Genomic DNA, 16,460 nt, shown 5'->3' on the forward strand with positions numbered 1-16,460 from the left:
CAGAGGATGGGGGAACAGGGCGCCCCGGCGGTCCGCTCCTCCTCAGCTTGTCCCCGCCTCTGACTCCTCCTCCCCTCTGCTCAACCTCCTGCCATGGGAGGGGAGAGGGGAGCAGAGTGGCAACCTGGGCTGAGCCCAGCACGTGCCGGGACCAAGGCAAAGACCAAGGATGAGCAGGGCTAGGATCCAGCAGCAGCCCCAATCCCTGGCCCTGGGAGCGGCGGTGACCGGAGATGAATCCACCTCCGGCCAGATCCACAGCAAGGTAAGAGTCGGGTCAGGCGGGAGGGTCCCCGGGACCCCTGGGGACCTTCTGCCTGCTGCAGCCCCAGAGAATGCTGCCTCCCTCCCCAGCCCCTCACAGCACTCCAGTGCCTGGAGTCTCCTTCTGCCTCTCCTCCTGCAGGGGGCGAGCAACCTGGCAGAGAGGGGCAGAATCTGTCCAGGAAGCCCAGCACCTCTTCCTTGGTTCCTCCAGCCTGAGAGCGCTCTCCATTGCATGCCCGCTGGGCGGCCTCTGCGCTGGGAAAACGCCAGCAGGGCTGGGTCCAGTGTGTATTCGAGCTCGTGGGGAGCTCTCACACCCCAATGACTAGCGCCTTACCTACGGCAAGTACAGTAGTGCAATAGGAGTGTGACGTGAAAAATATCATGTCACGTTGTGACAGTCACTCAAATCACGATTACGTGTGTGTACTGTGCTGCCCTATCGGCGCCATTCATGCTAATTTCCGTTTCGCGTCGGTGACAGTGGTTATAGGGCTAAAATGCCAGAACAAAAATGAAAATGACTTTCTGGTACTGCTTACCGGCAACAAAGACAGAAATGGCAAAAAGGATCAGAAAAAGTATTTTAAAAAAATTGACTATCAAGGAGAAAGCTCTAAGCAATGCATTGAAGGTGATGAAGACTGATCGAACCAAAGATTACCTTTATCAACTGATAAAGATGAACAACAATCTGATAAAAGATTATCTTCGCTAACTGATAAAGACAAACAATCACAATCCATCCAAAGATTTACTACTTCAGCTGAAGAGTCCAGCAATGAAGAACTGTTATACAAATCTAAAACTGAAAAACAATTATTGGAAGGAGGAGAGACTGACATAGGATCGGATCCAAGTATATGGCCGACAATAATTACTGATACAATGCGAATTGTTATTGTGAAAAAAGGTCCTTCAAAACTAGATCCTACATTTGAATATCCATTTAATCAGTTGAATCGTCAATTTATGCCATCCAGTATGTAGACAAAAATGAAAAATGGGGAACAAATTAATAGATCGTGGTTAGTGTATTCACAGACCAAAGATGTAGTTTTTTGTTTTTGCTGCAAACTGTTCTGTAACTCGGACAGTCTTCTGGCAACTGCAGGTTTTAATGACTGGTGAAATTTGTATCAGCATTTGAAAGAACATGAAACATCAAAAAATCATTTACGCTCATTGACACATTGGATTGAGCTGTCAAACAGATTACGTACTGGTACAACAATCGATTCGGTACAGCAACGTCAACTAAATTCAGAAATTCTACGTTGGCAAGTGGTGTTGGAACGTTTACTGGCAATCATTAATATCCTAGCCGAACAGTGCCTCGCATTCTGTGGATCCTCGGATATTTTATATGAGAATAACAATGGAAATTTCTTTAAATTGGTTGAATTATTGGCAAAATTTGATAATGTTATGGCTGAGCATGTACGAAGAGTGAAAGATGGAGAGATTCACACCCATTATTTGGGTAAAAATACACCAAATAAAGTAATAGAATTAATTTCTAATGGAGTGCGTAATGAAATTTTATCGAATTTGAAACATGCCAAATATTACTCAATTATAGTTGATTGTACTCAAGATCTGAGCAAAACCGAGCAAATGTCAATAGTTTACAATTTCTGAAAATTGATGAAAATGCAGAAGTGAAAATTTGTGAACACTTTCTAGAATTTATACCAGTAAACGAAACTACTGGGAAAGCCCTTACAGATGTAATTCTACAGAGATTGGAACACTATGGAATACCTTTAGAAAATATGGGCGACCAAGGGTACGATAACGGCTCAAACATGCGAGGACGACATACAGGTGTACAGCAAAGAATATTGAATTTAAATGATCGAGCTTTTTTCATTCCTTGCCATGTGCATTCGCTCAATCTGGTTGTCAGTGATGCCGCCAAATCATCTAAAGATGCTGTTTCATATTTTATCACTGTGAAAGCATTTTACAACTTTTTTAGTCCTTCCACACACCGTTGGGCAGTCTTGAAGAAGCATCTTGAACAAAAACTCACACCTAAACCTCTGAGTCAAACTAGATGGGAAAGCAGGATAGAAGCTATTAGACCATTCCAATATTCATCAGGAGAGATTTACGATGCACTATTCGAAATAAGCCAGGACTTGTCGTATGATCCTTCATTTTGACATGAAGCTGAAACATTGGCTCAGAAAATGATGCAGTTTCAATTTTCATGTTACACGGTTATTTGGCACAATATTCTAAATCAAATTAATTTGACCAGCAAAGTTATGCATAACAGAACCATAGACATATCTGAGGCAAAGACGATTTTGAATAAAACACTGGAGTATTTAAAAAAATACCGTTCAGATGAAGGATTTGAAGAAACTGTCAAAGAAGCAACAACAATAGCAGAGGATCTTGATTTTGAACCAATGTTTGCACCTCAACAATTCATTCGTCCTCGGAAAAAAACAAGACAGGTTTTGTTATGAGGCTCATGATGATCCTATTCTCGATCCAAACGAAAGGTTTAAAGTTGAATGTTTCTATTGTATTTTGGATGTAGCTATAACTTCCACTGAAGAAAGATTTTGTCAGTTGCATGGTCATTGTGAAACTTTTGAATTTTTATACGATATTGGAAATATTAAAAATCAGTTTTCCAAAGAAGACCTCATGAAGCAGTGCCAAGACCTACATTTAGCGCTCAGTACTGATAACGCTACTGACATTGATGCAGTAGAATTGTATGATGAATTAATAGTTTTATCTGAGCTAATAAGTCCTAAAACTTCTCCTCTAAAAGTATTAGAATTTATAGCAAGAAATGATTTTTTCACTCCAAACACTGCTGTGGCATTACACATTCTTTTAACATTACCAGTATCAGTGGCTTCTGGTGAGCGCAGTTTCTCAAAACTGAAATTACTAAAAAATTATTTGAGGTCCACCATGTCTCAAAATCCTATGTCAGGACTGGCATTAACTTCAATTGGAAGTACTATTGAAAAAAATTAAGATTTCACTGACTTATTAAAAGACTATGCAAGTATAAAAACCAGAAAAATTCAGTTCATATAAATTCTTTTAATATATGAGAAACTGGAAGACACTAACGTTTTTCATTACAGTGTATAGTTGAACTCAAATTGTTTGTAACTGTGTTTGGGTACATCTTCACTACCCGCCGTATGAGCGGGTAGCAATCGATTTATCCGGGATCGATATATCGTGTCTCGTTAAGACGCGATATATCGATCCCCACACGCGCTCACCGTCAACTCCGGAACTACAGCAGAGCGAGCGGCAGTAGTGCAGTCAACAGGGAAGCTGCGGCCGTCAATCCCGTGCCGTATGGACCCCAGGTAATTCGATCCAAGATACTTCGACTTCAGCTACGCTATTCGTGTAGCTGAAGTTGCGTATCTTGGATCGACCCCCCCGCCCCCTCCGTAGACCAGCCCTTTTTGTTAAAATTAAATGTTAAGATTACACTAGTAGGAAATTGTTTTATTTCACTAACTACATATTCTCGGTTTTCATTTTTTAAAAATTTTAAACAGTCAAAACAAAACGGCAAAGTGCAAACATGTGTAAAAGCCAAAAAAAGCAGGGATGGCAGCCAAAATTTTTTTTGCTTGGGGCAGCAAAAAAACTAGAGCCGGCCCTGCCTGCAAATGTGCCGCCCCAAGCATCTGCTTGCTTTGCTGGTGCCTAGAGCCGGCCCTGACAGAAACCTTCTCAGTGCCCAGCATCCAAACACCCTTAACTCTGACCAGGTGGGTTGTGGTGACTATTTCTACATGTGTGAAATATTAAATTCAGAGACATGAATTGAGAGGTTTCCCCATCAGGGCTGCCACATCCCTTTGCCTTGGGCTGAGGGGGGCTCTTTCCTGTCTCTGGGTGAGGGAGAGGCTCTGCCATAAGTGGTCCCACCTCCTGCTCCCTTTGCCTTGGGGTGGGAAGGTTTCTATTCATGGCTTTTCCGGATCAGGGGAGAGGCTGTCTCCTGTTCCACGTCTTCCACCGTTCTCTTTGGCCAGGATAGAGCAGCTGGTGGCTTTAACCAGAGAAACTGTGTGCAGGAGCTTCCCTGACTGCTGCTGGGAATGTGGTAGCCCCAACAGCACGGGCAGGGAGATGCAGCAGGGGAGGAGACAGAAAAACAGCCAGATAGACAGGAGTACTCAAGGGGACGGTCTGTGACGCCACGTTCAGGCTGTTATACTGATCGAGGGATTCACATTTGATACCTGTTATTGAAATCTAAATACAGAACTCACAACCTGCATGGGGTTTGTGCTTTGGTTTGTAACTGTTTGCCCTGAGGTTGGTACTCACATTCGTTGGTAGAACTGAACTTTCCTGTCCCACATACCAGCTGAGTGCTCTAACCACAGAGAGGGTAAAAGTTATAAGGTGGGTGACATCGCGAAGACCACCTCCTCCCCCACACACACATTTTGTGTGGAGCGAGGCAGGTGCCTACCTCAGTCCAGCAAGAAACTCCAGATGCTGGGTTCCAATCTGTGGGTTCCTAAGCAGAGATAGATGTGCCTCTGCAGACCTGATTTAGGCACCTGTCTGTGAGGGGGGAAGGGCTCAGGACAGCCCTCCCCTTGTCAGCATCTCCCCTTGTCTAGCTTAGCTGGCTCCCTGCCTAGTGAGCTGTTTTTTCTGAATCACACTATAAGGTGCCTGTGATGCCCATGCATTGTCTAGGGACTTTATGCCCCTGACTCAGCTCTGAGGGTCACAGTGCTGCTGTTCCTGTTATTTTCTTGCTGTCTAAAAAATACTCACTGTGATGCTCAGCATTGCAACACTTGAGTCCCTTCATGGATTGCCCCCTGTGCAACCAGTCACCTCTCCGCAGAGCACAGCTGAGCAATTCCTGATTGACATGGCTGTGTACAGTTCAGAGAAAGAGCAAAGGCTGGATCGTGACACAGCACAGTAAAACCCAAACTCTCCTCCTGGGCACGGTATTCCCTGTGGGGCTGGGGGGACACAACCAGGTTGGGAAGCAAATCCCATGACACTGCCCACAACAACTGCAGCTGGAATATTAAAGTGGAAGAAACAAGAATTATTTGTAATGTTTTATTTACAGTAAGTAGGTGGAAAGCAGAAAAGTAAAAGGAGCAGAGAAGGAGCTTTAATAACCGCAGTGTATGGGAAGGAGATTCCTCAGCTACTGAGAACAGTTTTCTTTATGGCACTACAATAGCACCAATGCCTTGGAATCAATATCAGGAATTCATGAGTTATAGTCTCACTTTCAGTAACATGTAATGAATTTCTCCGTCCCACTCACGTTCCCTTTCCTTTCATACTTTCCTTATCTATTCATTATTGTTCTAGCCCTCACTTTCCATCCCTGTTTATTTTCCTGTGTCTCTCCTCCCTGTCACAGATCATCCCCCTTGGCTGCTCTCTTCTTTCCCTGATTTTATCCCTTCCCCTCTTGCTGATCCCGGGCTGGGAGATCCCAATGAGATCGAAGGACACAGATCTGTACAAGGTTTCAGAGTGGTAGCCGTGTTAGTCTGTATCAGCAAAAACAACAAGGAGTCCTTGTGGCACCTTAGTGACTAACAAATTTTTTGGGCATAAGCTTTCGTGGGCTAAAACCACTTCATCAGATATGTGGAGTGGAAAATACAGTAGGAAGATATATCTATAACATTACATGAAAAGATTGGAGTTGTCTTACCCAGTGGGAGGCTGAGACAAATCAATTAAAGTGGGCTTTTATCAACAGGATGAAAAAACAATTTTTTAGTGGTAATCAGGGTGGCTCATTTCAAACAGTTAACAAGAAGGTGTGAGTCACAGTAGGGGCAAATTAGCATGGGGAAATTAGTTTTTTTTTTTGTTCTTGTAGTGAGCCATCCATTCCCAGTCTTTATTGAGGCCTAATTTGATGATGTCCAGTTTGCAAATTAATTCCAGTTCTGCAGTTTCTCATTGGGGTCTGTTTTTGAAGATTTTTGTTGAAAAATTGCCACTTTTGCTTAGAGACTGTCTTGTTTGGCCAATGTACCTGGTAGATATGCAGGTGAATTAGCCCCTGATGGAGTCGATAATGTGGTTAGGTCCTATGATGGTGTCCCTTGAATAGATATGTGGACAGAGTTGGCAACGGGTGTTTGTCTCTGTCTGAGGGAGTGGAGCAAATGCAGTCTACAGCCACTAGCTGTCACTTTCAGCCCCCAATTAAAACCTCTCCCGTGCATCTTCAAAGATCTACAGCCTATCCTGAAGGATGATCCCTCACTCTCACTGACCTTGGGAGACAGGCCAGTCCTCGCTTACAGACAGCCCCCCCAACCTGAGGCAAATACTCACCAGCAAGCACACATCACATGACAAAAACACTAACCCAGGAACCTATCCCTGCAACAAACCCCATTGCCATCTCTGTCCACATATCTATTCTAGGGACACCATCATAGGACCTATCCACATCAGCTACTCCATCAGGGGCTCATTCACCTGCACATCTACCAATGTGATATATGCCATCATGTGCCAGCAATGCCCCTCTGCCATGTACATTGGACAAACCGGACAGTCTCTACGCAAAAGAATAAATGGACACAAATCTGACATCAAGAATTATAGCATTCCAAAACCAGTCGGAGAACACTTCAACCTCCGTGGACACTCAGTAACAGACTTTAAAGGTCGAAATATATGTTCCATTCGACGCATCTGATGAAGTGAGCTTTAGCCCATGAAAGCTTATGCCCAAATACATTTGTTAGTCTCTAAGGTGCCACAATTACTCCTTGTTGTTTCAGATCTGTACAAAACGCTGTTGCTGCTGTTGCTTCGCCACCACCTTCCCAAACCTGACTGATTCATACGGTCTCCTCGCCACCCACACCTCTGCCTGTCCCCTGCCCAGCTATTAGTTCTTCCCCTGCCCAGCCCCCATCTCTGCCCCTCAGGGACCCTCTGCCCCTCCTACAGCCCCAGGGGTTGTTCTCCCTTCTCCTTCCCCCTCCCATCCCTGGGGCTGAAGAGCGGGAGAGGGAGGAGCTTCCAGGGATCATAGAGATGAGGAGCCAGGGGCTCGGTTGATAGGAGACCTCCAAGATCATAGAGACTGGGGTCCATGAGGCTAGAGAGGCTGATTTCCTGTTCCCCTCTCTGCTGCGTGTCTCAGGGACGCAGTCTGAGCCGGGATCTCCACACCCAGAGCCAGGGTCGGATTCTCTCCCCAGGGACGGAGCCCGGCGGGAAAGTGAAGATCGGGGCCTCGTCACCAGCATCGATAAATGTCACCTGCCCCCGGTCACAGTCCAGACAAACCCGGATCCTGCTGGGGGCCCGGCTCAGGGACAGGGGGGTTTCAGGGGAGGTTAGAGCCTGGAACCGATCCCCCCACCCCACAGCCCAGATCCCCCCTCAGGGCTGCGGCTGATCCATCCCTTCCTCCCCACAGACTCTCTGGCCACCCCCACAGCCCAGTATCGCCCACCCCCCACCTCTACCTCCCAGCAATGTCTCCCTGAGGTGAATCCCTCACAGTCCAGCACACAGGCCCAAGAGTCAAATCTCTCAGGGTTGTTGGGCAGTCGCTGCCGTGTGTCTCCACATCTCACACTTTTCCGATCCTCAGACAGGACGAGTTTGGGATGAGCCGTGTCTGGATCCAGAGTCACATTCACTGGGGAGAAAGAGAATCAGAGCGTTAGGGGCAGAGCTCGGCCCCGGGGGAGGCTGGGACCATTTCTCACACTCCCCAGCAGCCCTGTTCTGGCTGGGACAGGCCTGGATCCCAGGGAGCTGCCTCTGGTAGACTGAGCAGAGATGTCACTGCAGCTCCTCAGTCTTTGTAATGGGTCCCACTTCATTAGTTTCTCATTTATCACAGTATCAAAGGGGTAGCCGTGTTAGTCTGGATCTGTAAAAGCAGCAAAGAGTCCTGTGGCATATTATAGACCAACAGATGTATTGGAGCATGAGCTTTTGTGGGTGAATACCCACATGCATCCGAAGAAGTGGGTATTCACCCACAAAACCTCACACTCCAATACGTGTTAGTCTATAATGTGCCACAGGACTCTTTGCTTCATTTATCACAGAGGCTTCAGCAGCTCCCAGATCCTGCTCCTGGTCCTGCCCCATTCATAGTGGCAGAGACACAGCCGAGAAGGTGCTAGAAGCTTTTATCGAGGAGGGAGCAGAAGAAGCATGCATATACCAGCTTTAACCGCCCCGCTCCCGAGGGAAGCTCCCTCCCCAAATGCAGCCTCCACTCCCAGGCCAGGGAACAGAGAGGAAGGTGCAGCATTGGGGAAGAGCTGCTTAAGACCAGAGAGCGGGAGGTTGCATTGGGTGGGGTAGCCCCATCCCCAGCCCAGAGAGAAGGGAGGAGCTGCCGGCATCACAGGAAGAGCATCTCCCCAATCCAGGAAGCAGTGGGCAGCTCCAATGGAAGAGTCCTGCCCTGCCCAAAGGAAACGCAGGATGTTGGAGAAGAGTGAAGGGGAGACCCCCTGCACCGGGTGAAGCAGAGGGATGTGGCACAGAGCTCTGTTCGGGTTCAACTCAGTTAAGAGTAACAGAGGGTCCTGTGGCACCTTTAAGACTAACAGAAGTATCAGAGCATAAGCTTTCGTGGTTGAATGCCCACTTCTGTTAGTCTTAAAGGTGCCACAGGACCCTCTGTTGCTTTTTACAGATTCAGACTAACACGGCTACCCCTCTGATCAGTTAAGAGTGTTTCTGTTCTTCAGAATGGGCATGAACTGAGCACTAAGGGTGGTGTCAGGACTCTTTGTGTGGCCCCGCCCCCTCCGTGGCCCTGAGCGAGGCCCTGCCCCCTGGCCAGGATGGGAGACTTGCCCACTATGAAGACCCCCTGACACTCCACTTGCCCTGGACATAAGTCTGGGGTTCTGAGAGCAGCCCCCGGCCCATGTCCCCGCTCCCTGGGGTGTGCCAGGGCTCCCTAGTGCACTCTGGGCTCCCTGGCTGGTGTCCCGGTTCTTGCTTCTGACCTGGCCAGGGGGCAGGGCCTCAGGGAAAGCGGAGCAGGGGTGGAGCCACTGAGGGAGGCCAGCACCAGGGAGAGGTTGGTGCCACGGGCACAGGCTGCACTACACAGAAAGAAGCTGCTCAGCTTCCCTGCTCTAAGAGCACAGATACTACCTGCGATGCTCCACATCTGCCCAAGACTTGCAGTTTATGGGCAACATGGCCCTCTCCCCCCAAACTATGCCCATGTTGAAAAGTGTCCTAGTCATCCCACTTTTGAAAGTGTGTGGGGGGGGGGAGGGGAGGGGAACATCGGCCCTTGGATCTCCTTACCATTTAATGTGTTATTTTAGGACTATGAGTGTCATGGTCGCTGTCAGTTTGGTTGGTAACTTTAGCTACGATCTCATGAAGATGTTTTCTCATAATTTAAAGAGATTTTCACCCACAAACTCACCCTGTCTGTGTGCTCCAAATGATTCACCCCCTTCAATTGAAAGAAAAATGATTTTTCTCTTCAATTCGGACAGCAGAGTGTCTGGAGGGAGAAAGGAGAAGAGAGGTGAGATTTCAGACTTTCATATTTATAACAGCGTCCCCACTCTGAAACTGTTTTATAATTATGACAGAGGCACAGAAACACACTCATTTATTTAATATAAAGAGATCTAAAACCGTCTCTTTCCTCTCTGATTTGTACATCTCCCAGCACTACAGCCAGCATCCTTGCAGCCTCAAAACCATCCCAGTATAGACACTTTGTAAGAAAGATTTACTTTTCCATCATCATCCCCTTCTACCTTTCAGACTCTGGTTGGTTTGTCTTGTTCACTTACGGCCTTTTGTCGTAACCTAGATCCAGATCGTACAAACACTTTGGCATAAAAGTAACTTTACCCACTTTGGTCCCTTTGACACTAACGGGATGTTGAGAGTTTGTGAAATCCTGGCTCTAATTGTGAGCTGTTGGGTTTGTTTACTCAGCCTCTCTACAGAGAGCAGCACGACGGGGCCTCGTCCTCCATAGGCAGAAATAGAAATAATAATAAAACCATTTTATAAATGTGGAAATTGAGGCGGGGGAAGGTTGGCTCAATGGGCCCGATTCACCCCTGTACCAGCGAAAGGAGAGAGGGGAGGGGCCATTTGTGACTCTGCTGTTCAGTGGCTGCAGGGGCCGGTGCAGACCTTGGCACAGGCTGAGGAAGTTCTGAAGCCAGCCAGAGTTACATCCCTATGACAATGTCCCCTGTGCGTCTTGCCCAGTGTGCAGAGTGTCAGAGGCCCAGTTTTATACTGCCCACGTCCCTCTGTCCATCGTCCCTCGTTCACCCCCTCCCTCTTCCACCCACCCTCACCACCCCCACCCCATTCCCAGCCCTCTCAGGAACACGCCTTCTGCCTGCAGCTGTGGAGGAGGCACAAGAGGCGCCTGGGCTGGAGGGATCCCTCACCGTGGGGGAGGGGCTTTCTTCTTCCCTGCTACAGCCCATTTGGCCCAGACTAGCTGCCGTATGGGACCAGAGCTCAGTGATGCGCTGGATCTGCCTGTGAGAAATGTGCCCCATGGCTGGTGATGGGGCAGTAGACGGGGAGGGCTCTGAGCTATAGAGAGTTCTTTGCCACGTGTCTCGCTGTTGCGTGTTGCCAAAATGCTCCGTATTCAACTGACCACCATATTTGGTGTGGGGAAGGAATTCCCCCCCCGTCAGATGGACAGAGAGCCTTTGGGTTTTTTTCGGCCTTCCTCTGCAGCGTGGGGCATGGGTCAGTGGCAGATTTAAACTAGTGTCAATAGTGGATTCTCTGTAACTTGTGTAGCGGGGCAGTTACCCTGTACCTGGGATAAAAGGAGTTAAAAGGTGAAAAGCAGCTGAGGTCGGCTAATTGGGGAGGAAGCCACAGCGGGGTCCACTCCCAAGTAGGCCACAGCTGGCCCTGGGAGCACAGGGTACCTCAGACAGAGTAGTGCTGGGGAAGGGCAGGCAGAGCTGGGGAGCTCTGGCCTGGCAAGTCCACATCTGAGGCCTTGCAAAGGGCCAGGGATGGTACTAGGGCTGCAGGGAGACAGCTGGGATAGAAAGGCAGCAGGTCCAACGACTTTGCCAATGATGAGTGGACATTGTGGACTGCAGGCTGCCCCAGAGAAATGGGGCTAGATGATGACTGGCAGTAGCTACTGAGGCAAGGTGGGTATACAGGGTTGGGGTTCCCCGGGAGGGGAGACCCAGAGTGTGGGGGTACTGCTGTGGGCAGAACCTCAAAGTAAGAGGCATCGGGGTCCAGGAAGTACAAGGGGGCCTGAGGTAGGAGAGACAATAGCCAGCAGGGGGTGCTTCGGAGCTGAAGAGCTAATTCCCAGGATGACCAGCAGGAGGTCCTGCACCGGTGAGTGCTCAACCTGTTACACTTGAAGTCTTTCAATCATGATTTGAGGACTTCAGGAACTCGGCCAGAGGTTAGGGGTCAATTGCAGGAGTGGGTGGGTGAGATTCTGTGGCCTGCAATGTACAGAAGGTCAGACTGGATGAGTGTGATAGTCGCTTCTGGCCTTAAAGTCTTTGAGACATTTCTTACTTTACAGTAATTGTCATGGCAAGGCAGGCTTTTGGTAGAAATAAAGGTTTGACTTAATCCATCTGATTGTCTTGGACCCCAAGTGCAGGGCATTCTCACCCAACAATTAAATAGAAGCATCATCTAAGTGTGACCCAATTGACCAACACCATTCTCTTCCCACAGTCTCAGCGGCTCATCCCAATTACCATTCCTAGAACTATTTTAGGTACCTTTTACCTTCCTCAGAGTCTCCGATAGCACAATAGTTTTTTGGGAGAAATTGCTGACTTGCTCTTCCAGTTCAGGAGAAATCTCCTCTGGCTGCTCAAACTTCCTCTTCTCACACCTAGACAGAAACAATTTCACGTGATTGTATTTCATTTAGTGACTCATTATAAATTCTGGCTAGTGAGTTTCTGCTCTAATGGGCCTGGAGTTAGAATTCCTCAACTTCTCCCAGCCTCAGAACAGGTGCAACACAGGCCATGGCCATGAAATGTCCCCCTCAAAGGACCATTGCTCTGAGGGACAGGAAGTTCCTGGGTGAAGTGCTATAGAAATCTGACCACTAGGAACTAGACTGAGACACCAACTCCCCTCTCCCCAGCTCATTCCACACAGGTTCCAAACAGCCTTCAGGCTGCTGGCGTGGGCTGAATGGTGACCATGGCTCCAGCAGTGACAGGCCCATATTCCATCCCCACAATCCTGAGTCAGCCTGTCCCCCCGGGGATGTGACATCTCTAGGAAATACTTGAGGTCAGTCTTTCCCACTGAACGGAGAATTCCAGAGTCTTCTGTGCAAGTGTGAGGACCTCAGGATGAAGTTGATCAGAGAGATTTATATCCAACATGTGACCTTCCCCACACATTTGGCTGTAGAGCCCTGGGGAGATGCAGTGCTAACATCACCCCCAAGCTCTTTCCCAGCGTTGTGTAGTGTGAGGGGGAGTGAGAGAGCCATGTACCTGCTCAAGGTGCTTCTGACATCCTAGAGGAGAGAGAGAGAAAAGAATCTCAGTCCCATCTGACACAAACAGGGGGTGCCAGGGAAGGGATTTAGGAAATATGGGGGAGGAAGGCCCTGCCCCAGCTACTATGCTCCAGTGCTGATATTTTTCATTCAGTCTCACCTGCAGAAATTCACTCACTGGCTTCTGACACTTCCCCTCCAGCTCACTGATCAGCTCACTGAGACGGGAAACCTGCTCGGAGAATTTACTGTCATTTTCATTCTGGATCCTCACAATCTCCTCATCCAGCTTCTCCAGCTGGGCCAGCAGGAGTCGCTCTTGTTCCTCCAGGAACTGCCGCAGTTGCTGAAATTCAGTCACAATCTTCTGCCTCTCGGTTTGTGTTTGTTTCTGTATGAAAATAGAGCAAGGGCTGGTCAGGACATGGATGGAGCCCGGGGTACTTTCATGAAGAGCTGAGTGTGCAGGAGGCTGATTTTCTTTGAAAATACTAAGATTTCTGACATTTCATTCTACCTGTGTGTAGTAGGCAGGGGATTCTCTCACACCTTCCCCTTTGGCCCCTATATCCCTCTGAAAGGGATGTTTCTCTGTCGGTCATGGTCAGCATATTGTTCTTTATGGTTTGTGGAAATTCAGCAGGAGGCAGGACTCAGCACTACACTGACAGAGACACCAGGGGAGTTAAAAGAAACAAACGTTTTAAAAACGCACAAAATGTCTAGAACCAGTGGAGAGCACTTCACGGGGACATTCAGTTCACTTGGGGAGGATTTTTGAGCAAGCCACAAGGGCTAGACTCACCAATTGAAAGGGAAGCTTAGGGCTTGTCTACACATGAATCAAACTCAGAAATCCAGTGGAGAAACACACATATAAGCCTATGTTCACCAAGGCCCGCACAGGAGTCTGCCTGCAAACAGACCTCCCACTGCCAGTCCCTTCTGGTTCATAACAACAGGCACCTACCAGATACTCCCGGCTCTTCCCCTCTGCAGTCGCTTTCAATCCCAGCAGCTTTTCTCTCTCTTCCCTCAGAGTCTTCAAATGGGCCTGGATTCTTTCCTAAAGAAACAGAAATGATATGGGAGGTTTCATCTGGATAGTTGAGAGGTCCTTGGAAGTTGGTGTTTTTCCACCCAAAACCCAAGATGACTGTGGTTCTAATCACTTTGTGACATCAGGACCACCAAGGAGATGAAACCTCATTAATGGAGACTGGGAGTGTGTCACATTCAGACTCATTACCAATTCCGGTTCAGTGTTCTTAGTAATTAGAGATCTCAATTATAAGCAAGCGATATTTGTGAACTGATTAGTGGTACAGAGCCTAACAGGGCACCAAAGTCACATGGGGGTGAATCAATAACCCTGTTTTGTAGGAGGTTTAACAAACAAAGTGATACAAATCCCAGAAGCCACCAGGGTTTCAATATGGGCTGGGATTTCAGCACTGAAGCCCCAGGGACTGCACTGGTTGGGCTTAGCTGGTCTAAGCACAGGGGCAAACCCCACGAGATGCCGGGAGGCCATATGTCTGGTTTGAAGCTGCGCAGTCCCAGTGTTGTGGAGCACTATCCCTGTCCGGTAGGGACCCAGCACTGGACGTGGCTTTGTCTGCTGCAAAAGGGAGAGGAGGCGACTGAGGATACAGGAGGACACCGGTGGGGGTGGCACCTTCATACAGAATGATGCAGGTGGGTGGCACACTGAAAAAAGCAGTGGTGGGCCAACACAGGGTGACTGATACTGGTGAGGACGAGCCCATGCAGGCAGGCGTGGGTATGTCCAATGTTCTGGGGATGCCTCAGTGACCACCCTAATTAGATATGATGCAGATTTGTATAAAGAACGGGTTGGGGTTTGCCCCAGTGTTGTCCTAAACCCTTTCCATGGCAATGCCCCCTGGTAAAGATCCCAGAAGCAGTGCATTGTGGGAGATTTCAAAAGGCTGCCTGGTGGGACTAATGGAACCACTTTGGCTGGTCCTTGCCCACGTACACAACAGAACAGGTCAAACTTGCACCGGTCAGCTCCAGTACCCTTTTCTGCACCCCAACACTCTGCCCCAGCCCGTAGCCCCCTCCTGCACCCCAACCCCCCGCCCCAGGCTCAGCCCAGAGCCCCCTCCCAGACTGCAAACCCCTCGGCCCCAGCCCAGAGCCCACACCCCCACCTGAATCCCAACCTCCCGACCCAGTCTGGTGAAAGTGAGTGAGTGTGGGGGAGAGCAAGCAATGGAAGGGGGGTATGGAGTGAGCGGGGCTTCTGGGGGGGTGTAGATCCTGCTTTCAAGATTTGATATTTTGCCTCTGTTGCCACACTGCCAGATCATTAATTTTCTTACAGCATATCCCTTACAATGAAGACTTTACAGAGCTGAGTGATCAGTCACACCCGTGACAGGCAACTTTCAGTGAAATTAGCCTGTAATTAAAACCCAAAAGTTAACGCATTACATTTGACAACAATTCCCTACCTTGTACTCCTGGGCAGCCTCCTCTATGGGAACCACCATGTGAGTGCGGTGAGCCCGGGATCTGTCGCACACCACACAGATGGGGGTTTGATCCTCTTCACAGAACAGTTTCAGAGCCTCCTGGTGTTCCCCACACACCCCATCCCCTCCTGCTCCCTTTGCTGCTTGTAAACTCAGCCGCTTGGCGATTTCTAGGACATTTGCCAGCTGCCTGTTGGGCCTGAGATTTCTCTGTTGCACAGTTTCTCTGCACTGAGGGCAGGAAGCAGCTGTATTGGATCCCTCCCAGCACTGGCTGATGCAGGCTCGGCAGAAATTGTGCCCACACTCCAGAGTGACAGGTTCTGTGAAATACTCCAGACAGACGGGACATGTAGCTTCCTCACGGAGACTTTCCACGGGGATCTCTGCAGCCATGGCTCCCTCTGGGCAGTGGAACAGGGTTAGTTTCAATTTCCTGAATTCACACTATGCCCCGCCTGCAGCAGCAAGGGGGTGTTTCCTTTCCTGAAACTGACTCCTGTTGTTTGCTGAGCAGGAATGACCCAACCAATTTCACCCCTGGAGGCTTTAATGAAAAAATGTACAGTCACACCTGTGACAGGAAACTTTCAGTGAAATTAGCTTGTAATTAAAACCCAAAGGAGCTCCTTGCCTGCAATCAGCCCCTGTGCTGGTGTGGAGGGTCACTGAGGCATCCTCCTGTGAGGATGAGCCTGCAGGAGCTGAGTGTTTAAGGTGGAATAGTCAGGCTTGGCAGAATATTTTTTTTATAGTATATAATTTTGACAATGTTTATTTTAAGCAATTTTTATATTTATTGATTTAAACTTTCACAGTTGCACAACAATCTGGGTTTTAAGCATTTCATTCCAATTAAAATTTTCATGGTTGTGGGAATTTATGGGGGATCAGCCAATATTTTGGTCAGACCAGAACTGCACCGCTACCTCGATATAACGCCACCGGCTATAACACGAATTTGGATATAATGCGGTAAAGCAGTGCTCCGGGGGGACGGGGCTGCGCACTCCAGTGGATCGAAGCAAGTTCAATATAACACGGTTTCACCTATAACGCGGTAAGATTTTTTGGGTCCCAAGGACAGCGTTATATCGGGGTAGAGGTGTATTTAATGACACTAGACACTGATATTCCAAAAGTTGAAGCTTTAGAATTGTTAAAATTGTTTGTGAGCA

The 16,460-nt window shown here is 48.4% G+C and overlaps 1 protein-coding gene across 1 annotated transcript; it reads right to left on the bottom strand.

Moving 5' to 3' along the window:
- Positions 1-5,347: 5,347 nt before the first annotated feature.
- On the bottom strand, positions 5,348-16,460 carry LOC135974964 (zinc finger protein RFP-like). Its single transcript, XM_065564626.1, has 7 exons — positions 15,262-16,460; positions 13,752-13,847; positions 12,942-13,172; positions 12,777-12,799; positions 12,039-12,154; positions 9,707-9,787; positions 5,348-7,936 (listed from the first exon to the last, which is right to left on the bottom strand). Exons 1-7 carry the CDS (start codon positions 15,676-15,678, stop codon positions 7,629-7,631), a joined length of 1,272 nt encoding a protein of 423 aa, XP_065420698.1. The 5' UTR covers positions 15,679-16,460; the 3' UTR covers positions 5,348-7,628.

The sequence above is a fragment of the Chrysemys picta genome, chromosome 12, assembly GCF_011386835.1.
Source record: "Chrysemys picta bellii isolate R12L10 chromosome 12, ASM1138683v2, whole genome shotgun sequence".
Classification (NCBI taxonomy): domain Eukaryota; kingdom Metazoa; phylum Chordata; order Testudines; family Emydidae; genus Chrysemys; species Chrysemys picta.

Coding starts and splice junctions, on each gene's coding strand:
- LOC135974964 (XM_065564626.1), bottom strand. CDS start 15,678: ATGGCTGCAGAGATCCCCGTGGAAAGTCTCCGTGAGGAAGCTACATGT. Junction 12,800..12,941: donor CAGTGAGTGAATTTCTGCAG/GTGAGACTGAAT, acceptor TCTCTCCTCTAG/GATGTCAGAAGCACCTTGAG. Junction 12,155..12,776: donor GTCAGAAGCACCTTGAGCAG/GTACATGGCTCT, acceptor GTTTCTGTCTAG/GTGTGAGAAGAGGAAGTTTG.